The sequence below is a fragment of the Calonectris borealis genome, chromosome 7, assembly GCF_964195595.1.
Source record: "Calonectris borealis chromosome 7, bCalBor7.hap1.2, whole genome shotgun sequence".
Lineage (NCBI taxonomy): Eukaryota > Metazoa > Chordata > Aves > Procellariiformes > Procellariidae > Calonectris > Calonectris borealis.
In genome coordinates, this window is record NC_134318.1 from 39,358,566 (window position 1) to 39,382,675 (window position 24,110).

At 45.0% G+C, this 24,110-nt stretch overlaps 1 protein-coding gene across 1 annotated transcript in view; it reads left to right on the top strand.

Moving 5' to 3' along the window:
• The first annotated feature begins 386 nt into the window (after positions 1-386).
• DMBT1 (deleted in malignant brain tumors 1) overlaps positions 387-24,110 on the top strand; it is a 34,354-nt gene continuing 10,630 nt past the window's right edge. The window contains exons 1-11 of the mRNA XM_075155394.1: positions 387-821; positions 1,297-1,708; positions 2,202-2,557; positions 3,033-3,381; positions 3,938-4,249; positions 4,806-5,150; positions 6,172-6,319; positions 7,541-7,752; positions 8,021-8,193; positions 8,840-9,228; positions 9,748-10,027. Of these exons, the coding sequence (XP_075011495.1) occupies positions 387-821; positions 1,297-1,708; positions 2,202-2,557; positions 3,033-3,381; positions 3,938-4,249; positions 4,806-5,150; positions 6,172-6,319; positions 7,541-7,752; positions 8,021-8,193; positions 8,840-9,228; positions 9,748-10,027 (3,411 nt within the window). The remainder of the gene's footprint in view (positions 822-1,296; positions 1,709-2,201; positions 2,558-3,032; positions 3,382-3,937; positions 4,250-4,805; positions 5,151-6,171; positions 6,320-7,540; positions 7,753-8,020; positions 8,194-8,839; positions 9,229-9,747; positions 10,028-24,110) is intronic.

Genomic DNA, 24,110 nt, shown 5'->3' on the forward strand with positions numbered 1-24,110 from the left:
AGGTTGCGATTTTCATTGCTCCCACCATGGAGGACCACACTGCTGAGACCCCCAAGCTCTCCATCGCCCACCTGACAGGCTGGCACCACCATCACCAGCGCTGGGAGACAACCTGGCCATGCTCTGTCATCCACCAGGTCCTCACTTGCTTCTTTCTCTTCCTCCCCTAACAGATGCCACGACCATGACTGCAGCCAGCGTCTCGGCGTCCGTTCCTCCAGGTGGGTCTGAATTTGTCGTGGTTTTTCTGGCCGCTACTCTTGGCGTTAGCGGGTGGTGGCTCACAGGGTGGGGTTTAGTCTTCTCCATGGGGGAGCAGAGCCAGGGAAAGGCACGGCCTCATTAAGCAGAGGGTGACAGTCCTGGTGGCCTGAAAGTCGTCGAGCATGGGCAACGCCGCGGCGAGAGAAGGTGCCTGCGTGCTAGAGGGTTTTGCCATCTTTTCCCTGTCTCCTCCTTTCGCAGGTGCCTACCTGGGCCTGGTGAACGGCAGGAACCGGTGCGAGGGGCGCGTAGAGATTTACCACTCCGGGGGCCAGGGCACCGTCTGTGATGACGACTGGGACCTGAACGATGCCGCGGTCGTGTGCCGGCAGCTGGGATGCGGCTTTGCCGTTTCTGCACCATCAAGCGCCTACTTTGGACAAGGCACTGGCAATATCTACCTGGACGATGTGCACTGCAGAGGGAATGAGTCCTCCCTCTTCCAGTGCAGCCACAGGGGCTGGGGCGTCCACAACTGTGCCCACAGTGAAGATGCTGGTGTTGTGTGCTCAGGTACCATTGCTTTTCCTTCCGAAAGACCGGGACGCTTTCAAAAAGTGGCCCTCGTTGGCCACAGTTAGGTGTGTGTCGGAGGCGTGTTCAACGGTTGCGGTTTTCATTGCTCCCACCATGGAGGACCACGCTGCTGAGACCCCCAAGCTCTCCATCGCCCACCTGACAGGCTGGCACCACCATCGCCAGCGCTGGGAGACAACCTGGCCATGCTCCGTCATCCACCAGGTCCTCACTTGCTTCTTTCTCTTCCTCCCCTAACAGATGCCACGACCACGACCGCAGCCAGCGTCTCGGCGTCCGTTGCTCCAGGTGGGTCTGAATTTGTCGTGGTTTTTCTGGCCGCTACTCTTGGCGTTAGCGGGTGGTGGCTCACAGGGTGGGGTTTGGTCTTCTCCACGGGGGAGCAGAGCCAGGGTAAGGCACGGCCTCATTAAGCAGAGGGTGACAGTCCTGGTGGCCTGAAAGTCGTCGAGCATGGGCAACGCCGCGGCGAGAGAAGGTGCCTGCGTGCTAGAGGGTTTTGCCATCTTTTCCCTGTCTCCTCCTTTCGCAGGTGCCTACCTGGGCCTGGTGAACGGCAGGAACCGGTGCGAGGGGCGCGTAGAGATTTACCACTCCGGGGGCCAGGGCACCGTCTGTGATGACGACTGGGACCTGAACGATGCCGCGGTCGTGTGCCGGCAGCTGGGATGCGGCTTTGCCGTTTCTGCACCATCAAGCGCCTACTTTGGACAAGGCACTGGCAATATCTACCTGGACGATGTGCACTGCAGAGGGAATGAGTCCTCCCTCTTTCAGTGCAGCCACAGGGGCTGGGGCGTCCACAACTGTGCCCACAGTGAAGATGCTGGTGTTGTGTGCTCAGGTACCATTGCTTTTCCTTTCGAAAGACCGGGACGCTTTCAAAAAGTGGCCCTCGTTGGCCACAGTTAGGTGTGTGTCGGAGGCGTGTTCAACGGTTACGGTTTTGGTTGCTCCCACCATGGAGAACCACTCTGCTGAGACCCCCAAGCTCTCCATCGCCCACCTGACAGGCTGGCACCACCATCGCCAGCGCTGGGAGACAACCTGGCCATGCTCCGTCATCCACCAGGTCCTCACTTGCTTCTTTCTCTTCCTCCCCTAACAGATGCCACAACCACGACTGCAGCCAGCGTCTCGGCATCCGTTGCTCCAGGTGGGTCTGAATTTGTCGTGGTTTCTCTGGCCGCTACTCTTGGCGTTAGCGGGTGGTGGCTCACAGGGTGGGGTCTGGTCTTCTCCATGGGGGAGCAGAGCCAGGGAAAGGCACGGCCTCATTAAGCAGAGGGTGACAGTCCTGGTGGCCTGAAAGTCGTCGAGCATGGGCAACGCCGCGGCGAGAGAAGGTGCCTGCGTGCTAGAGGGTTTTGCCATCTTTTCCCTGTCTCCTCCTTTCGCAGGTGCCTACCTGGGCCTGGTGAACGGCAGGAACCGGTGCGAGGGGCGCGTAGAGATTTACCACTCCGGGGGCCAGGGCACCGTCTGTGATGACGACTGGGACCTGAACGATGCCGCGGTCGTGTGCCGGCAGCTGGGATGCGGCTTTGCCGTTTCTGCACCATCAAGCGCCTACTTTGGACAAGGCACTGGCAATATCTACCTGGACGATGTGCACTGCAGAGGGAATGAGTCCTCCCTCTTCCAGTGCAGCCACAGGGGCTGGGGCGTCCACAACTGTGCCCACAGTGAAGATGCTGGTGTTGTGTGCTCAGGTACCATTGCTTTTCCTTCCGAAAGACCGGGACGCTTTCAAAAAGTGGCCCTCGTTGGCCACAATTAGGTGTGTGTCGGAGGCGTGTTCAACGGTTGCGGTTTTCATTGCTCCCACCATGGAGGACCACGCTGCTGAGACCCCCAAGCTCTCCATCGCCCACCTGACAGGCTGGCACCACCATCGCCAGCGCTGGGAGACAACCTGGCCATGCTCCGTCATCCACCAGGTCCTCACTTGCTTCTTTCTCTTCCTCCCCTAACAGATGCCACAACCACGACTGCAGCCAGCGTCTCGGCATCCGTTGCTCCAGGTGGGTCTGAATTTGTCGTGGTTTCTCTGGCCGCTACTCTTGGCGTTAGCGGGTGGTGGCTCACAGGGTGGGGTCTGGTCTTCTCCATGGGGGAGCAGAGCCAGGGAAAGGCACGGCCTCATTAAGCAGAGGGTGACAGTCCTGGTGGCCTGAAAGTCGTCGAGCATGGGCAACGCCGCGGCGAGAGAAGGTGCCTGCGTGCTAGAGGGTTTTGCCATCTTTTCCCTGTCTCCTCCTTTCGCAGGTGCCTACCTGGGCCTGGTGAACGGCAGGAACCGGTGCGAGGGGCGCGTAGAGATTTACCACTCCGGGGGCCAGGGCACCGTCTGTGATGACGACTGGGACCTGAACGATGCCGCGGTCGTGTGCCGGCAGCTGGGATGCGGCTTTGCCGTTTCTGCACCATCAAGCGCCTACTTTGGACAAGGCACTGGCAATATCTACCTGGACGATGTGCACTGCAGAGGGAATGAGTCCTCCCTCTTCCAGTGCAGCCACAGGGGCTGGGGCGTCCACAACTGTGCCCACAGTGAAGATGCTGGTGTTGTGTGCTCAGGTACCATTGCTTTTCCTTCCGAAAGACCGGGACGCTTTCAAAAAGTGGCCCTCGTTGGCCACAGTTAGGTGTGTGTCGGAGGCGTGTTCAACGGTTGCGGTTTTGGTTGCTCCCACCATGGAGGACCACGCTGCTGAGACCCCCAAGCTCTCCATCGCCCACCTGACAGGCTGGCACCACCATCGCCAGCGCTGGGAGACAACCTGGCCATGCTCCGTCATCCACCAGGTCCTCACTTGCTTCTTTCTCTTCCTCCCCTAACAGATGCCACGACCACGACCGCAGCCAGCGTCTCGGCGTCCGTTGCTCCAGGTGGGTCTGAATTTGTCGTGGTTTCTCTGGCCGCTACTCTTGGCGTTAGCGGGTGGTGGCTCACAGGGTGGGGTCTGGTCTTCTCCATGGGGGAGCAGAGCCAGGGTAAGGCACGGCCTCATTAAGCAGAGGGTGACAGTCCTGGTGGCCTGAAAGTCGTCGAGCATGGGCAACGCCGCGGCGAGAGAAGGTGCCTGCGTGCTAGAGGGTTTTGCCATCTTTTCCCTGTCTCCTCCTTTCGCAGGTGCCTACCTGGGCCTGGTGAACGGCAGGAACCGGTGCGAGGGGCGCGTAGAGATTTACCACTCCGGGGGCCAGGGCACCGTCTGTGATGACGACTGGGACCTGAACGATGCCGCGGTCGTGTGCCGGCAGCTGGGATGCGGCTTTGCCGTTTCTGCACCATCAAGCGCCTACTTTGGACAAGGCACTGGCAATATCTACCTGGACGATGTGCACTGCAGAGGGAATGAGTCCTCCCTCTTTCAGTGCAGCCACAGGGGCTGGGGCGTCCACAACTGTGCCCACAGTGAAGATGCTGGTGTTGTGTGCTCAGGTACCATTGCTTTTCCTTTCGAAAGACCGGGACGCTTTCAAAAAGTGGCCCTCGTTGGCCACAGTTAGGTGTGTGTCGGAGGCGTGTTCAACGGTTACGGTTTTGGTTGCTCCCACCATGGAGAACCACTCTGCTGAGACCCCCAAGCTCTCCATCGCCCACCTGACAGGCTGGCACCACCATCGCCAGCGCTGGGAGACAACCTGGCCATGCTCCGTCATCCACCAGGTCCTCACTTGCTTCTTTCTCTTCCTCCCCTAACAGATGCCACAACCACGACTGCAGCCAGCGTCTCGGCATCCGTTGCTCCAGGTGGGTCTGAATTTGTCGTGGTTTCTCTGGCCGCTACTCTTGGCGTTAGCGGGTGGTGGCTCACAGGGTGGGGTCTGGTCTTCTCCATAGGGGAGCAGAGCCAGGGAAAGGCACGGCCTCATTAAGCAGAGGGTGACAGTCCTGGTGGCCTGAAAGTCGTCGAGCATGGGCAACGCCGCGGCGAGAGAAGGTGCCTGCGTGCTAGAGGGTTTTGCCATCTTTTCCCTGTCTCCTCCTTTCGCAGGTGCCTACCTGGGCCTGGTGAACGGCAGGAACCGGTGCGAGGGGCGCGTAGAGATTTACCACTCCGGGGGCCAGGGCACCGTCTGTGATGACGACTGGGACCTGAACGATGCCGCGGTCGTGTGCCGGCAGCTGGGATGCGGCTTTGCCGTTTCTGCACCATCAAGCGCCTACTTTGGACAAGGCACTGGCAATATCTACCTGGACGATGTGCACTGCAGAGGGAATGAGTCCTCCCTCTTCCAGTGCAGCCACAGGGGCTGGGGCGTCCACAACTGTGCCCACAGTGAAGATGCTGGTGTTGTGTGCTCAGGTACCATTGCTTTTCCTTCCGAACGACCGGGACGCTTTCAAAAAGTGGCCCTCGTTGGCCACAGTTAGGTGTGTGTCGGAGGCGTGTTCAACGGTTGCGGTTTTGGTTGCTCCCACCATGGAGAACCACGCTGCTGAGACCCCCAAGCTCTCCATCGCCCACCTGACAGGCTGGCACCACCATCGCCAGCGCTGGGAGACAACCTGGCCATGCTCCGTCATCCACCAGGTCCTCACTTGCTTCTTTCTCTTCCTCCCCTAACAGATGCCACGACCACGACCGCAGCCAGCGTCACGGCGTCCGTTGCTCCAGGTGGGTCTGAATTTGTCGTGGTTTTTCTGGCCGCTACTCTTGGCGTTAGCGGGTGGTGGCTCACAGGGTGGGGTTTGGTCTTCTCCACGGGGGAGCAGAGCCAGGGTAAGGCACGGCCTCATTAAGCAGAGGGTGGTAGAATGGCCTTCTGATGCCTCCTGATACCTGTGGGCATCCAGACCCTCTGGCCCCACTGCTAGGCGTTTTGGCTCGTGCACATTTTTATGGACAGGACTGCCACTAGACTGCTGTTTCTTTGCCTGATGGGCAGCGACAGGGCTTTCTCCACCTCCGCCATTGCTGCCGCTGAACCATCATTGATTCTTGCAGCCTTCAGAGGGGTTGCTTGTTCATGGCACACCCATTGCTGGAAGCTGCAGAGGCAGGTCTTGTTTCCCCTGTTATTTGATTAGGGTGCAACTGATCTATATATAAATTTCATACAGTTTTTTGACTGTGACATATGGTCTTCATGTTTATTAATTGAATATTTGTCAGCATTCTTATTTGGAGACAAAATAATTTTGATCTTTGTTTTACTTCCCTTTGGTCATTAGGAATTTTAATAGGGGCATCTCCTAATCTGCATTCAGATGATACATGAACCTAACAGAAAGACCAGTGAAGCTGGTAGAAGTCACTGCCTCTAAATTTTAGACTTATAAATTCTACATAGACATATTCCAAAAGCAACCTTATATGGTGTATATGTATTTTTTTCTTCTCATATTTTTCTCTGCAGATTATTCTTGTGGTGGCTTGCTTTCTTCTCCGTCTGGGACATTGCAGAGTCCATTTTATCCCAGTAATTATCCGAACAATGCCAACTGTGTTTGGGAAATAGAAGTAAACAGCAACTTTCTTGTCACACTCACATTTAGAGATGTTCTGTAAGTAAAAATTTATTTCTTGGGAAGATGATGTATGGGATCAACATCTTGGACTTACTAAGCTGATAGCTGCTTGACTTCAAGGATTTTTTTCAAAGCTTTTAGTATGTCCGAGATGAAAAATCATAGAATCATAGAATAGTTTGGGTTGGAAGGGACCTTTAAAGGTCATCTAGTCCAACTCCCGTGCCGTGGCAGGGACATCTTCAACCAAATCAGGTTGCTCAGAGCCCCGTCCAACCTGACCTTGAATGTTCCCAGGGATGGGGCATCTAACACCTCTCTGGGCAAACCTGAGTGTTTCACCACCCTCACCATTGTAAAAAATTTCTTCCTTATATCTAGTCTAAATCTACCCTCTTTTAGTTTAAAACCATTCCCCTTGTCCTGTCGCAACAGGCCCTGCTAAAAAGTCTGTCCCCCTCTTTCTTCTAAGCCCCCTTTAAGTACTGAAAGGCCGCAATAAGGTCTTCCCGAAGCCTTCTCTTCTCCAGGCTGAACAACCCCAACTCTCTCAGCCTTTCCTCATAGGAGAGGTGTTCCACCCCCTTGATCGTTTTTGTGGCCTCCTCTGGAACTGCTCCAACAGGTCCATGTCTGTCCTGTGCTGAGGACCCCAGAGCTGGATGCAGCACTGCAGGGGGGGTCTCACGAGAGCAGAGCAGAGGGGCAGAATCACCTCCCTCGACCTGCTGGCCACGCTGCTTTGGATGCAGCCCAGGATACGGTTGGCCTTCTGGGCTGTGAGCACACATTGCCGGCTCATGTCCAGCTTTTCACCCACCAGTACCCCCAAGTCCTTCTCGACAGGGCTGCTCTCAATCCCTTCATCCCCCAGCCTGTGTTGATACCAGGGGTTGCCCGACCCACGTGCAGGACCTTGCACTTGGCCTTGTTGAACCTCATGAGGTTCATATGGGCCCACTTCTCGAGCTTGTCCAGGTCCCTCTGGATGGCATCCCATCCCTCAGGTGTGTCAACCACGTGTTGACCGCACGTGTCAAGCAACATTAAAAATGTATTTATTTATTTAGTTATTAACGTGGCTGGCTTCTCATGAGACAGAAATTGGAGGCTGTAATTTCTGTTCCAAAGACTTGATAGTCATATCACTAAAATGTACTCCTTTGCTATGAACTGTTAATCTGAGTTAAAAAGGAAAAAGAAATTAAAAAAAAAAAAAAAGCAGCATTTAACTAAATAGTCATGTTTGCTCCCCAGGATGGAAGGTGGCAGATGCCTGTCTGACTATGTGGAAATCTATGATGGGCCACTCTATACCTCTCCTCTCCTTGGGAAATTTTGTTCTGGTTCTTTTCGCACATACACATCTTCCTCAAACCTGCTGACTGTGCGATTTTACAGTAACTCTCGATACACGTACAGAGGGTTTCAGGCTGACTATTATTCCACTCCAGCAGATCAGAGCACTAGTAAGTTCATGTTTAAAGCAGAAACCTGCTTCTCGGTTATTTGCTAATTCACTGATTGTTGATCTTGTTGTACCACTTCAACGAATCACCCATTTCATGTTATTTCAAATTAAATCTGTAGCATTTCATAGAGATGCAAGTGTATGGTTTGGATTCTGAACTCCTCCTGCAATATCAGCTGCTTCTGCAAAAGATATTGTTTATTTAAGTATAACCTTTTTCAGTCATTTTGATGAGCTTGTAACGTATTTTCTTTGCCATTTGCTAGCACTGTTGTGTTTGCCAGACTACATGCATGTAGTTGTGAGCAGATACTACCTTCAGTCACAAGGCTACTCTGCTTGGAATCTCTCCTTGAATGACCCCTATTGCAAACCCAACATTACATCAGAGTATGTTATATTCGACATACCATACACGAGCTGCGGCACAGTGAGAGAGGTATGACTTTAAATGTTTCAACAGAATATGCAAATATTGTGAGCGTGTAAAAATTCAAACTGAAGAATTCATTTTGAAAACCAGCGCAAATTGAAAGCCCATACCAAGGTCTGCAGGGACTGGAATTGTCCTGGTAACTGTGGGTTGCTTCTCCTGAGGGATAAGGTTTATTATTTCCTGCACCTGCTGCCAGAGCATTCACTTATAGCCTGTTATTGATTTTCTAAGGAATAAAGTGTGGGAGGAAGAATATACTTGGCATTTTCAAGGTCCCAAACTGAGTGTGGTGGTTAAAAAGGTCTCAACTGTGTTTATGTCAGATTTGAGCTTAAATGCTGTGCTGGACCAAATCCTTCAGGCATTTGATGTTCAAAGAATTGTACAGGTTGTATTTAATTAGTTATGTCTGCCTGTAATGTGAGTCATTTTCTAGGTCCACGCTGTAGTCACTGAATACTACACGTAGATTACAGATTCTTATCTTGAGAACAGAAATTCCGAGGTTCAGACTTCTCCGCAGCAGACTTTCTGGGAAATAATGCGTTTATTGTGCACATTGCTGTAAGGGTACAGTAAAGTTTAGAATTCATATTAGGAAACCTGACTATATGAATTTATTTTGCATTTTATTTTATGTGCCAAACAGGGAAACAACAATACAATAATCTATTCCAACCTTATTAGAGGATCCTCTTCTGGTGCTGTAATCACAAGAAATAAAAATCTTCACTTGCATATCAACTGCAAAATGCTCCAGAACACATGGGCACAAATAATGTACGTTGCGGAGGACAATTTTGAAGTCAATGAAACTCAGTATGGCAGATATGATGTAAACCTTACATTTTATCATTCTGCATCCTTCTCACGGCCAGTGAATGACTCACCATACTACGTTGATATCAACCAGGATTTGTTCATTGAAGCTTACCTGCACAGCTCTGATTCAAACCTGGTGTTGTTTGTGGACACATGTGTGGCATCCCCCACTCCCTACAATTTTACGACAGTAACTTATGATATAATCAGGAACGGGTAAGCTCTTATGCATTACAATTAAGATAGAACTGCCTTTGAACTCCTGCATCTCTTCTTTTTTTTCTTTTTTTAATTTTTTTTTTTAATGGAATAGTGTGAATATAGCATACATTAATGTCAGCTTCAATGAACACAGGCATTTGAGGTTTATTGGGGGAAGGGGGATGGATTGACCCAAAATATAAGACCCCCGAGCTTAAAATGACCAGTAGACTAAATGGCTATGGCCAGTTCACCGTGGATTGTTATTGTCAGAGAGGTAACAGTGACATATTTCAGGTAAGGATAATTCACCTTCAGAAAAACAGACAAACACTGGGTATCTAGACACATGACAGGCTGAAGGGAGGTAACATGGCTCAATGCTGCCAAAGAAGGGCATCTTGCTTTTCCTAATTGCAGGTTTCTGAACCATTTTCGTCATCTTTAAAAATCACTTTTCATGTTACGTGTTATATTGCGTGTAAATGACTGATAGCAGTGTGTATTCATAAGAGGTTTTTTGTTTCTTTTTAGGTGTGTTCAAGATTCTACCTATGCTACATATTATTCACCCTACAGACACATAGTCCGGTTTACATTCAATGCCTTCCAGTTTATTCGTAACAATCCATTGGTTTACCTGCAGTGTGAACTAGTGGTGTGTCGGGCCTATGACTATTCTTCCAGATGCTACCAAGGTTGTATTACTAGGTCCAAGAGAGAGGCAAGCTCCGGCCAAGAAAGTGTGACTGTTGTTGCTGGCCCAATACAGCTTCTGGAAGCTGGTGCTGAGAACAGGAATGCACGTGATTTTAAATAAAACTTTGCCTCCTTTAGCGGATAGCATCTTTAAATGCCAACTTAATTCTGTGTGAAACTATGCTGCTGCTGGATTACCAGCAGCTCTACAATAAACATTAGGAATGTCCTTACCGGCTCTTGCCTATTAATCCCACTTCACATCAGTTGTCTTTGCCTGCACATCATAAAAAGGCTGATTCAGTAGCTCTGCGGGGAGTCTGATGAGACAGGGCACAGGCAGCTCTGTGGAACTCACCTGCTCCCAAACTGCCTGCCACTCGAAGCTGCCGTGTCGAAAAGCCAGTTTGAAAGCTTCCCAGACAAATTTGCGATCTCTAAGCTTTTTGTTTGGGGTTTGTTTTCTTAATGGTAAAACTGAAATGCTTAAGTTGCAGTTTAAGTTCTATAAACAAGCTCTGCTAATACAACCCTTGTTTGATGTGTATCTAGAGTACCCTGGATGTATCAGAGTGCAAGAAAGGAGACGAGAGGAAATGGCCTCAATTTGCGCCAGGGGAGGTTTAGACTGGATGTTAGGAAAAATTTCTTTACTGAAAGAGTGGTCAAGCCTTGGAACAGGCTGCCCAGGGAAGTGGTGGAGTCACCATCCCTGGAGGTATTTAAAAGACGTGTAGATAAGGCGCTTAGGGACATGGTTTAGTGTTGGGTTAGGGCATGGTGGTGTTGGGTTGACAGTTGGACTCAATGATCTTCGAGGTCTTTTCCAACCTTAATGATTCTATGATTCTATGAAATTGTTCGGTCTTTAAACCTGATGTAGAATGCCTTTTTTTTTTTTTTTTTTTTAAATGTTTTGGAAATAACGAGATGAGGGATCAAATGTAAGCAGGTCCTCTCATCCTTCCCAGAACTGGATGCTTTTGTCATCCAGGAGAAGGTGAATTCAGCTCCTGCTCCAGCTGATGTTTCTCATGCACCATTTATTATTGCTGTCAGGCCCCTGGCAGTTGCTTTTCACTCTTGTTGGGTTTCTTTTGAAACATAAAGTGAAGAAACCAATTCCATACCAGATCATGCCAACGTCAGTAAACACCTGCAGCTGATCACATTGGTTGAGTAATTTGATGGATTGAGTAATTTTCTTGCATTGAGTAATTTCATTGAAAATTCAAGATTAAAATCCAATCGTGAAAGGCTTTCTGTAGTGATGGCTCACCTCATGAGAAGAGGTGGGCTTCACATAACAACTCAGCATTGAAGGAAGCCAGAAGGCCAGGGTAAGTTTGCAGGCCGATAACAACCCTCAAATTAGTTGCCACCTGCAATAGTAGGCTCTCAAATCTTAACACAAGACCTGATTCATCAACTTCCTCCTCTCAAGATGGATATCTTGACTCTGCTAGTGAAAAATTGTGGGGTTGTGGGGAATCCAGAGAGCCAGTTCCTGCTCCACACCAAACACGAGTTTGTTTCCCACTTCCTCAGATGTAAATTAAGACCAAGAGTCCTTCCTTTCTCTAGAGCAGCTGCGAGTGCATCACACTGTGTGCTGCGTGACACCCAGTAACGGAGCCCATCTGCATACCTCTGAAAGGTACTTCAATGAATCTCAATGTGATGCAATGTATGTATTTCAATTCACCCTTCAGGCAAGGCTAGCACTGTTGAAACTGCCCTGCAATATTTTCTGTTTCCACCGCAGTCAGTGCTAGCAAGCAAAATACTTGAATGCAAGTGCCACTGTTGTACTCTGCTAAACCTTCTTTTAGGTCCTGTTTTCTACCAATTCCAATTTTCTAAGACGGAGATTAAATTTTGCATAAAAATTGCATGGCATAATGTAATGTTTCAGATGGAGAAGGTTTTATGCAGCTAAAAATACCTAGACAATCGCACATGTCTGAAAGAGAAAAATTATTTTTCTGACTGCATATGGATCCTCGTACATAATGTCTGAATATTTTGTGACTAGTTCTTTAGGGAGGTCCTTCTTGTTGAGAAAATGAGCTATTTGAGCTATTTGCAATTATGGCTGACCTCCAATATAAAATATGTAATTACAAAATCAGGAAGACAATGTTTCTCGTGTGATATTTCTGTCTTGATTCCCAAAAGTGTCTCTGCATTTGAACTCAAAGTTTTGCTGTCTTGAAGAGCATCATCTGCAATAAAGACATTTTCCAAGCAACTTGTTGTTCATATATGGGGTTCTCCTACAAGAACACAGGAACATGACATGTCTGGGCTCTGGAAAAATCCAGGAAGATTTTATTTGATCCAAATCTGCTGTGAGATCAGCCCTGCATAACAGCTTATGTCTATGACTTACTAAGTGAGGCACCTCTGTGAAATTCATACAGATCTTTATTATACTATTACCATGATGGTATAATTATTGCTACAGCCTAACCTAGCACTTCACTGTCAGCCAAAAGCAATTCTGGAAAACAACTTAAAGGTCCCATGTCTATTTTTGGTGGTTTTTTTTGGGTTTTTTTTGTTTTTTTCTTTGCCAGTAAATAAGGTCAAATGAAGTCAATATAACTTTTTTAGGCAATACCATAGGTCTGCTATGTATCAGGCAAAGGTGCCAATTTATCTGCTTGCATTTCTGCAGGAAAAAAAGACAACTAACAGCAACAACAAGTGAACATCACCGGGGCTAATAGTGCCTTCCTGGAGTGCTGTGTGGCACAAACATCTCAGCGGTTGCAGGATGGCAAAAAGCATGCCACTCCAAGAATGCCTGACTGCAACCCTCCTGCTCCAGGCTGCAACATCCCTGACTCCTCCTCAGGGCATGACACAGCTCTGCTGGGTCAGTGCCGTGGGGGTTGCAGAGGTGATCTAGCATGATTTGCCCCATCAGGTAACCGTTGCACATAACATCTGGTCATCACGGGGCTCTGAGAAGAACAGATTGCTGTATAAGCTGACATGGCATTAGTCTTGGCTATCTGACTGCAGCTTCCAGAGTCCAAACCTCATCACAGCCGTCAGCCAACTGCAAGTCTTCTCCTCCTCCTGTTTTCCCAAACAGCAATACATACTGTGGATGGTACATGCTGGACTGAGATACTGGGAGATCCTCATCTGCCCGGCCATCAGTAGGCAGCTTCTAGAAAGATCTTTGAAGAAGTTGGTGCCTTGAAGAAGAGCTGTGCTTCCTTTTCCTCTGCCTGTGGCTGCCTGCATGAGCTGGACTGCTCTCCTGCTCCATCTCCAGTGACCACGGCGCAAGACGGGGCACAGCAGAGGCAGAGCACGACGCTATTGGCAATGGAGCACACCTCATCGGAGCCCTCATTGCAGAGCAGCTTTGCTTTGATGTCTCTGGAAAGGGCAATTTCATCCTTAGCACTGGATTGTGTGTGATCAAGGCTGGCCCTGGACTGTGGCCAAGGCAGGTGGAAATGGATTTCGGTGGCTGCTCTCAGGGCAGCTCTTCCACCTGAGTCAACAGACCTTTGGAAGCTTTATTGCAACATTTAAAAGCTTAGGATACTGGAGAAAGCAAGGCTAACCTGCTTAGGTGTAATTGGAGCTGTGAATGGGCAAACCAAGCTACTGTTACAGCCACTTGTTTTGGAATATGTTCAAAACTTCCCAAGGGAAAAAACCTAGATCAGACTTCAGTGTCTTTTGACTTATCACATTACCACTGTGGTAATGTAATTGCACATAGCCGGAGGAAATTTTTCTGTGGAAGGTTTCTGAAGAAGAAGAGGGCTAAAAGGTAACATAGATTGAGGACTGAACTGGATGAAAGTTCAATGATTCACAAGTACTTAATGTTTAAGACCAAAGTATGTGGAGCAGCTAAAGGGTTATAATAAATTTCTGTTATCATGAAACTACAACCTACATAATTGCAGCAAAACCCCAAATGTCTCCATAATTTCTCCCTCTATTAAATACTGGTGAATGAATAGAAAAGATATGAGCACCCCTATAGCGATATTTACACTGTCATATTTGCACTAAGGTGTGAAGTTTTCCCCACCATTCCTTGGTTATGTACGGTGAGTCTCTTCCATCTATATATCAAATCTCAAATTTTAGGTCAAATGGTGTAGTCACTGAAGTGCTCTTAGTAAATACAAATAATGATTGTTAATAGCTAACATCTACTCTTACATTTTCTTTTTTTAATCATTCTTTCCTTAAGTGTTCTGCTAATTCTCATTTGAAAAGGCTTATGTTAGTATTTATTTCTCTTTCAAGGCTTCTTGTCAGTTCAGTAAAAGCCTATGTCATTACTATTCTTAGCTCAGGTTCTTGGTTCAAAACTACATGAATCTTCCTACATTGTAGGGTGGCAGCTACAGAGGGCACAATGGAATAAGTCAATGGCTATTGTCTTTTTCTTTTTTAAGGGATGACTCATGCATCCTTCTGACGAGACAGAGTAGATTCATTGTGTTATTGTATTCACGTGAACCAGGGAATGCCAAAGCCAAAGGCAATTGCAGCACAGTGAAATCCTTAGGAAAAAAATATAGGTCATACAGGGGATGAGATGCATGAGATTCTTATAACAGATAACTTGCAAACACAATGCAGAATCTTTTGAGAGTATTTTAAACATTTCTATAAATGTGCACTGTTCTTGGACCATATTTGTTTAGCTTACGATCAAATCTAACAAAACTGAATATCAGTGAAAGCCATAAGAAGATATTTTATATCACCTCAATTTAAAGTGTCTCCATCACCTTTCCCCTTTTTTTTCTTTCTTTTTTTTTTTTTTTCTTTTAGAAAAATAGACCAATATAAAATTCCTCTTATCTAACAAAGATATGTTTGCAAGGTTTGAAGTGACTGGGTCATGCAGCTAAGCCTTGCCTAGCCTTTTCAGCAGGCTGTGAGCACTTGGGCAGTCAGTTAATGTGGCCAGTGCCTGCCCATACATTATGCTATGGCCAGCTTCTAAGCTCTGTTCTCTATACCAACACTTAGCTGTTATTCATGTAATGGCCAGCACAGCCTGGAGACCTCGTTGCTTGCTCAGACCTCCCATAAGCATTGCTGTGTTTTTTCTTCATGGTAAAGTACAAAAGCTACTGCTTGGCATTGGTCTGGTCATGCCCCAGTTGTTCCAGGCTCCGTAGAAAAGGCATAGCACAGTCTGGTTTGGCCTTTGGGAGTTTTCCAACGTGGAGGTTGAGGTATGTTGCCCTCAATACGCACCCCTGTTGTGAAATTTATGAACTGAGTGCATCAGTTGAGCAGTAAGCATTTCAGCAAATATCTCCAGAATGGATTTTGAGAAGTGTATTGGAGGCTCCATCTTGCAGAGGTTAAGGCAAACATTTAACCACCTTGATAATTTCCAAAGATTTTGGGAGACTATTCATAGCAAAGAAGTTATGCACATAACTTAGTTAAACATTTGCAAAGTTTTATTGCTCGTTCTAATATTTGATTTTAACGACATATCTTGGCTCCCAGTTAAAAGTCAATACATAGTGCAATACCTAATACAGCAATATATGTGTAAAATTTATTTCATCTAGTATGGCAAAATTCACTAACTTTATTTCCCTGACTACAAATTTTTATATAATGCCTAGTAATGGGTGGTAGGGAGAGGAACAAGTGAAGTGTATTTATATTTGTCATTGCCCATGCATTTAGCAAACACTATGCTCCTGTTGCCTCAGATTATCACATGTAGGGCACCCTCATATTACAAAAAAGCACACTGGCAGAAATGATCTGCCCAGTTAGGTGGGGGAAAAAAAGAAAGAAAAAAGGAAATGGCACATACTGCACTTTGCATTCCATCTTGCTACGCTTATGATTCAGAGAAAATAAAACATACAGCTCAGAAAACTAGGTCATGTTGCACTGGGTATTAGACTGGAGATATGAAGAAAAATTTTTTAATTGATAATTTTTAATTTGGTGCAGATTTTAACTATTAAAACTACACATTCCTAAGTCAAACTGCTTGATCCTTTCAGATCTTTGATTAGTGCAAGGAAGAAATGCAACAAAAAGTATTAAGTGTCAAGAAATATGATAGATACAAACAACAATCTAGTTCTATTTTAAATAACAAATCAAGGCACACAACCTTTGTATGAAAGGTATAAATGCCTGGGGCCTTGAGCAGAGAAAATCTGAAAGCAGTAATCCTGACTTCTCCATTATGGCCCTTTGTTTCTTCTGGTTTTTAACCTCTGAAAGAAGATAAAATTCCTGAAAGAGACACAGCACTGAGCAGCACAATGTAGACATCTGCTGTCCAGGCTACCAGTTCAGGAATCTTTGGGAAGACTTTGCATGAGCTGGGCTGAGTGGAGAAATCATAAAAAACCAGCACTGGCTAGCACTGTCGACTTGCATCTTTGTGAATCAAGACCTTTACTTCGGTTGGCCTCTTAAGGATTAAAAGCAGTAAGTAATTTCAATGTGTTTTTTCTCTCCCTTAAAATCACAGGTGTTTCTCTGCACGTACCTATACTTGAAACACAAATATGATGAGACATGGGACTGGAATCCAGTACCACAGTTAGGTCACAAAAAGGAATTCTCTCAGCTTCCGAATTTCCTTAAACACCATAAAGCTGAATTAAGCTACTTAAAAATCAATACATTTTATTTACTTGGAACGTTATTGGATAAAAAAAAGTGTCACTAAATTTTTGATATGTATGGTGTTTAAGGAAATTCGAAAGCTGATAGAAGTTATGAGAACAAAGGGAAAAATACGGAGGCCAGCTAAAACCAGACACGGAAACACATTCTTGAAAGGAGCTGGAATGGTTAAAAGTATTTAGACAAAATGGTATGTACAGGTCACTTTTAGCTTTCTGTAGGAGGACTTTTGCTTTATCAGTTTGTATCAGCTGTGAAGTAGCACAGAAGTTGAGCAACATATTATAAGTGGATTGGTGCTAAGAGTAATCACCGTGAAACTGCTAAATGACTGACTTCTTTTCCGTGTCTTATATTGAAATAATTTTTCACACAGAAAGAAATGCGTATTACTTTCCTTGGATTTATACGTAAATCACCTAGCATGCACCTGCAGTACAACACCTCTGATGGACTCCCTCTGTTTTGAGCGCACGTGGCTTTTCATGCATCTAGGTATTTTTGCACATGAAGCGATGACTTTCCTTGAGCAATTCCCTTTGACAACTAGTAGCGTCATTTCCTTCCCGCTGGTCCTTCTCCTGGTTTGAAGGCAAAGTCAGGGACTGAAGGTGAACAGATGGTAACACTAAGGAGAGTTGGAAGTCTTGGATCCAAGTTGTCTTGGTTCACACCTTCTCTTTCAGTAGCCAGCTGCCTCAGGCTCCCCCTCACCTGGTATATTTTAGCTCAGCAAAGCTAACTAAAAATCACTCAGCTAAAAATGCTTCAAAGAACTAAGTATGGTTTGAATAGACGAGGATAAAAAGAGGCTGGAAGGCAAAAGCCAGGCTTGAGGATCAGATTCAAAGCAGTGGGAAACGATGCAGCTGCAGGGTAGTGTAAGACAGGAGCAGATATGTCCCGTAAGAAGCACTCACCGAGGTTGTACTCATGCTCTTTTCCAAAGACCCTTCAAATGTAGGCTGTTCTGAGTGTTGAGGATCTTCATTCATTATGTCACCAAAATGCACACGTATCACGTCGTGAGAGAAGTGCAGATCTGGTCATACGACGGGAGAGTGTCTTGCAGGTTGGCTTGCATCCCTGAAGACTACCTGGACGTCCCAGATCCCAGGCATATCACTGGAAGGCAGCTGTGCTACATGTTCCCAAATCATCTCTGTTGGACCCAGGCTGCCCAGGGTCTGCAAATGTAAGAAGATCCTTGAAACCAGCAGATAGTGCAGGGAAGCTCACAGACAAGTGTCCAAAAATGTATGAATTGCTTATCAGTAATTAACTATAAGCACTGTGAAATTCTGCTCAGCCATTGGCTAGGTGTTGCCAGCCATCTCTTCCATGCTTTATCCTGCTTTTGCAATCTTACTGGACGCTACCAGGCCCAATGTGGGAGGCCCAGGCTGAGCACAGAAATTAGAGACGAGCAGATTAGAGATCTACAGAAGAATTTAAATTAAATAGGGGAGTGGGCAATGAGAAAGCAAACGCAGTAAAACTGTAAAAGAGGTGAAAGTAGCATGAAATGGGTGGCTATTAAAATGAGGAGGTAATTGCTAGGGACAGTAAAAGAGGCAGGATTGGACTGTTGTTTTAGGCATGACCAAATCAAATGGTGTGGTCTGCCACTGGAGTTGGTAATGCATCACTTGAAATCTTTATAGAAAGGTACTTATGAATTTAGCAGAATCTATATTCATCTTTGGTACGTATACTATTTAATAGGAAGTGTAAACAGCTCTACAAAAGGATTAAGGGCATATATTCAGATAGGGGCAGTCAGCCACTTAGCTGAACAGCAGCTGCCATATAGTCATATACAGAACAATATAGGTGCTTGAGTGCCCAGCCTCAAGAAAACCATCAAAAGGCTGTATACAGTCTCTATATTTCTGCCTGATTAAGTCTGAAGAAGGGAAGAAAAATCACTCTATGGTACCCACTATGGCTGTATCCAGATTTCAAATGTGCTGACAACCAGAGGTGCCAAGGAGGTTACATACAAGCTGAAACTTGGCTGTTGACTTTTCTGCTACAGGCAGAAAGAATCGGTTCAAAATGAGAACAGCATTCAAGAAATGGGATGTAGCTGCAGATTCTTAATTTGAAATTTTTTTAGCTTTTCCGGGTTGTTTCATGGATATGAGACCCTCCCCAACCAGGACACTATTCAAATGTTAGATTTAGGTATGGATGGTGTACAGATTTATTTCACCTGTACATAGCTCTTCATAAGATTTCTGATATTTATTTTTGCCAATTTCTTAGACTTACAACTGAACTTTTCTCTTGTTGTAGGGACAAAGCAAAGCAGGCTAAGAGGAAAAGTCCGAGAAATACCGGGTGCTCTCCTGATGGGGTATTACCCATCTGTGTACAACAAGAGATGAATGGGAACATATCTAAGAACTTAAGTCCTGCAGAGAATTCCTGGGCAGATACAAAGGATCAATGTGAAGACTGATGTGTTCAAGCTCAGTCCTGCAAGAAGCACATGGCAGAAAACCAGTCCAAGGACCTAGAAACCAGAGTGTTATAGTAAGTAAAATCTTTTAATTTCTTCTTTCTCAAACTGAAAGAAAATAATTGATCAAGGGAGATGGCAGAGCTTTCTATAGTCTTTAACAGCTCTAAGTGCCACTAAAAATGACAACTGTGTTTGAAAAATTCAATCTTTGGTAGTTTGGACCTGTATTTTTTATTGAAATTGCATTGAAAAGATAACATTTGTTTCTTTAATCCAAGTATAACAGTATAATTTAGTGAACACTTGCTCCAGCAAACAGCTGATCTCTGATAGAAGATATCATGAGTTAACTGAGGCTGATTTTCTTGGACAAACTTCTTTAGGTTTCATGTGCCTGACGTCTTTTGTATTATGGTAGGACTAATTCGATCCCATGTATTCTGTCTCAGTGATACGTGGTCAAGAGCTGAGGCAATAGTTTCCATTTCCTACTGATGTGAGAACAGTAATGGATTGCTGATATGCTATCAGGAATGCATACATCAGGTTATTTACAGTTTTTTATGGTACTTTATTTTGCAGCAAACTTCCTGCTGCTCTGATGCCAGTAAGTGCAATAGAATGGAGAGGTAATCTAAGGCGTATTTCGTACAGAGGACACTGGCATTTTAGCAGCTGCAAATCAAAGGTGCCAGTTGTCAAACCTGAAGACGTAAGTCCTCATATAAGTTGAAGAACATTTACTGGAAATATCAGAAATGCACCAGGAAGCTGGAACTGGTGAGGACTGGCAAAAACTCTGACAGCCAAGTTTTTGTTAAAGAATCATGCTAGCAGATTTGATTGTTGTGAATAAATCTAACCACGGCGCATTTAGTCCTCCTCTGTTCTTGAATCTCCTTGACATCATCCATAGATTTCTTATGCACGGTGTCACAAACCAGCTAAGGCTTGATGATCTAGAAATCCTCTAGTCCACCCCTTGCTCAAAGCAGGGTCAGAGAAAGGAGGTTGCTCAGGACTGTGTCCAGCTGGGTTTGAATATCTTGAAGAATGGAGGAATCTATAACCTCGCTGGGCAACCTATTCCACTGCTTGACCACCCTCACAGTGAAATTCTTTTTTCTTATGTTTAAATGGAATTTACTGTATTTCAGTTCATGCCCATTGCCTCTTATCCTGCCACCAGGCACCACTGAGAAGAGTCTGGCTCTGTCTTTACTCCATCCCATCAGGTATTTGTACACATTGATGAGATCCCCCTGAGCCTTCTCTTCTCTGGGCCTCTCCTTGTATGAGATGCTCCAATCCCTTAATCATCTTAGTGGCCCTTTGCTAGACTTGCTCCAGTATGTCCATGTCTCTCTTGTATTGGGGAGCCCAGAACTGGAACCTGCACCTCAGGTGTGTCTCACCAGTGCTGAGTAGAGGGGGAGGATCACCTCCTTTGACCAGCTGGCAATGCTCCTCTGAATGCAGCACCGGGATGCCATTGGCCATCTTTGTTGCAAGGGCACAGCGCCGGCTCATGGTCAATTCGTTCACCAGGACCCCCAGGTCCTTTTCTACAAAACTGTTTTCCAGCTGCTGGGCTCCTTGGTCTGTAAAACGGTCTTATTTTTCAAGAATTTAGAGGCAGGATTATGACCCCATAGCCGCTTCCCAATGACAGTGTGTGATCATTCCACTGAACACATCGTATTGTTTTTGCTTTTGTCAGGAAGATAGGAACAGTAGAGCTGTGAATAGCAATGTTCAGGCTTACATTTCTTTATTAACATATTTATACAATCAGTTGTATTTACCATTGTCCTCCAGTTTGTTTGCTCTTCTCAGCGACTGCTTTGACAGCTTCTGATTCTGTTTCTGGACTCTGGTCTTTTGTCTTTCCTTCCTCTATTCTAGCGCTGTAAACCTCTGCAGAAAGAGGACTCCTTATCCCCTTTGTCTCTAGACCCAAGCTGTGCTTTTCTGCAGGAGGAAGGTTGGAATATACCAGCAGGAATCATGAGTTATGTCGACTATTGAGGTTTGGTTGCCATTTGTATCATAGCCAAAATGGACAGATAGGTACAGTCTGGATGAAGTGTAATGAATAGAATATTAGACAAATAATTGGCCTGTTTCCAGCTGGCCTGTATTTCTCCTCATCAGATGAGGAGAAATTGTAGAAGTGCAATATAGTGACTCCAGCAAACAGAATAGCAGGACAGGATTAGGGGCTGTTGTGTCCTAAATGATCTATAACTCCATCAAGACTTCACATAGACCAACAGAGGAAACCATTTTAACAGGACTTTTGATTTTACTTCAACCCATACTTCTTTCCCTTTTTATAAACTTGGTGATTCAAAGGGTTGAAGGAAGTCTTGTCGGCAAATTTTGCTACGAAGTGTAGTAGCAGATTGAGGGAAGACATTGGTAAAGCAAAGCAAGCTCAACAGAGGCCCCCACTTAGGGTATGTTGTAAATAGCTGGAGTTAATTTTCTTTTAATACCTGACATAATCCCATTTATCATGTGCTGTTTGTGTACAAGCAGCAGGGAAACAAGCCTGTAATTTCAAGTGGAAACCATCAGAAATATAAACATTTCTGAGACCAGGGGTCTCTGCTGAAGGATTTATCAGAAAGCCTGCTATGAAATTGCTGCTTCACCTTTCAATGCATTACAATCTACTTAATTAAGTCATTAGCTACAAGCAGTAAATATATAAAATTGGGATGGTGGGAGCAAAGAAACACGTAGATTCATCGGTCTGGTTCCAAAGGTAACGCTGGGCCTGCACGTACAGTTAAGATAATTTGTAATAAAGACAGTAGCACAAATTATCCAGGAAATGGAAACTTTACCATTCATATATAATCATTCCGTAAAGATTAGGTAGTTATAAAAATATTGCATAAGAAATCAGACGTAACATGGGCCAGACTGACCTTGGGAGCCTCACCCTTTTCCAGGTGCAGAGTATAAAATCTGATGCTCTGCTTTATTGGCATCTCTTCAAAAGATGGGTACCACCAAGAACTTGCTGTGGTTATTCCTCTTAAATACAGCACTCCTGGATGCCATCTCAGGTAAATCACTTAAAATCTTTAAAAAACATTCTTCCAAAAAAAGGTAGGAAACCGGGAGTATCTTACTCCTCTGCACTGGTTCCATACATGTAACACATGCTGGTGTAATCAACTTCATGCAAAGATTAGAAGGCAGACTGAAATTAGATAGCATCATGTTGTCTTATTAAAAATATAAAGCAATCAATATAATGATTAACTATTATTCATAGTATTGAAGTAAATTTAGTGCAATGAAATTAATATTGCTCTAACTGTTTTGCAGCAGTGTCTTGTAGCATAGTTTAAAGCAAATGAAAAAAAAAATACTACCATGAAAATACTAGTGAAAGACTTTGTTTCTATAAATCTGTGGTTTTCAGTGTGGAATTAAAAAGTAATATAGTTTATTTGGCTGCAAGGCATATTTGTTTTAAAAGACTTCAAATTCAACCTTGCAGATTCACATGGAACTACCCAATATTTATTTAATTTTACATAATTTAATGGAATCACAATAGTAAGACACAGTACAGTATCACGAAGTCCCAGATGTGTGCATTTTGCTCGCAGTTGCACCCTTGAGACTTTCATGCACGTGGAATAAAACCCTGGAGACTGTAACAATCCAGTCTGCACATTTATACATGCAAATCAGAACAGTGTTCAGGTAGGTTGGGTTTTCTCAGAAACCAATATTTAGTATCACTGAGGACTTTCTGAATACTATTGATATTTTACAGGGATAAAATCTTGGTTTTACTATTCCCAGCAAACAGCTCTTGAGTTGCATCATGTCTGCCAGCCTCTCACTTTGCCTTGACAAGGTGACTTCCCTGCTTTAATTCAATCTAATTTAATACAAGGCTCATGCACTTGTAAGAGCAAGGCAAAAAAAAAAAAAGGCATAACTCTCACTCCTCTTTCAGGAAAGAGATCTGAAGTGTTATGCTCCTACTAGGAATTTCTTCTGACCGGGACACCTGCCTGTTCACTGCTCTTTGCACCTATAAATAAGAAAACAACATCCATCATATCCCTGGGGATATGAAGGGTATAGAGCATGTTGCACATTTTGCCCTGTTTTCAAAAAGACAGTACAAAATGCTTGAATTATAACATCAGAAAACAGAGAAACAAAAACTAAGACAAGGAAATCAGAATAAGAGACATTTAGAAAAATAAAATAATAGGACAAAGAAGCCCAAATAGCAACACAAAAGCAAACCAGATTTTGACATTTTTTCAGGCAGCCTGACTCACATCCACAATGAATTACAGAGTATTACTCAGATGGGGGATGATTTGAATAAACTAGATGCTATGTAAACACAACAGTGTGACTCAAACCCATGGCTTTATACGTTACTTCTTAAAGAAAAGCATTTCAGTTGGGGAGAGTTGAAGGGAGCACTGGGGGGTTTTGTTTGTTTTAAATCAAGCTGTGCAATTTTGAAGAGTGCACAAACCATTACTTACTGAAAGTTACTCTGGCTTTCCAAAAAGTTTCTCCTACTACAAGAATATATATTTTAATCATGAAGCCCAATAGAGTTTACATGACCCAGCCTGGAAGTGAAGGAGGAGTTTATATAGTGATCGCAGTTTGCTGTTCATTTCACGTTCAACTCTGATATCTGTCTCACTGTAGAAAGTCACTTTTTGAATGTGTGGAAATTACCAAGTATTTTGTGTGTGCTACTCAAAATCAAAAAGGCTTGAGAAATACACAACACTTCTAAAATGCTGTATCCATGGACCAGGCTAAGCATGTCACTACTTCATCTTTAAGTGAAAATCATGAATATGTTTTCCCTGCTAGATATGAAATTAATACTTTACCCAAGTTTTCTTTATACTTGTTTTACATGGTTTTCATTACGCATTTAATTTTACAGAAAGAAAATAACAAATTGCAGATAAAGAACATGGGTTCAACAACTAAAAATACTGTGGGTGTTTCAGATTAGAAGCCCAGATTTAAGGGAGTACCACAAATATTCTACATT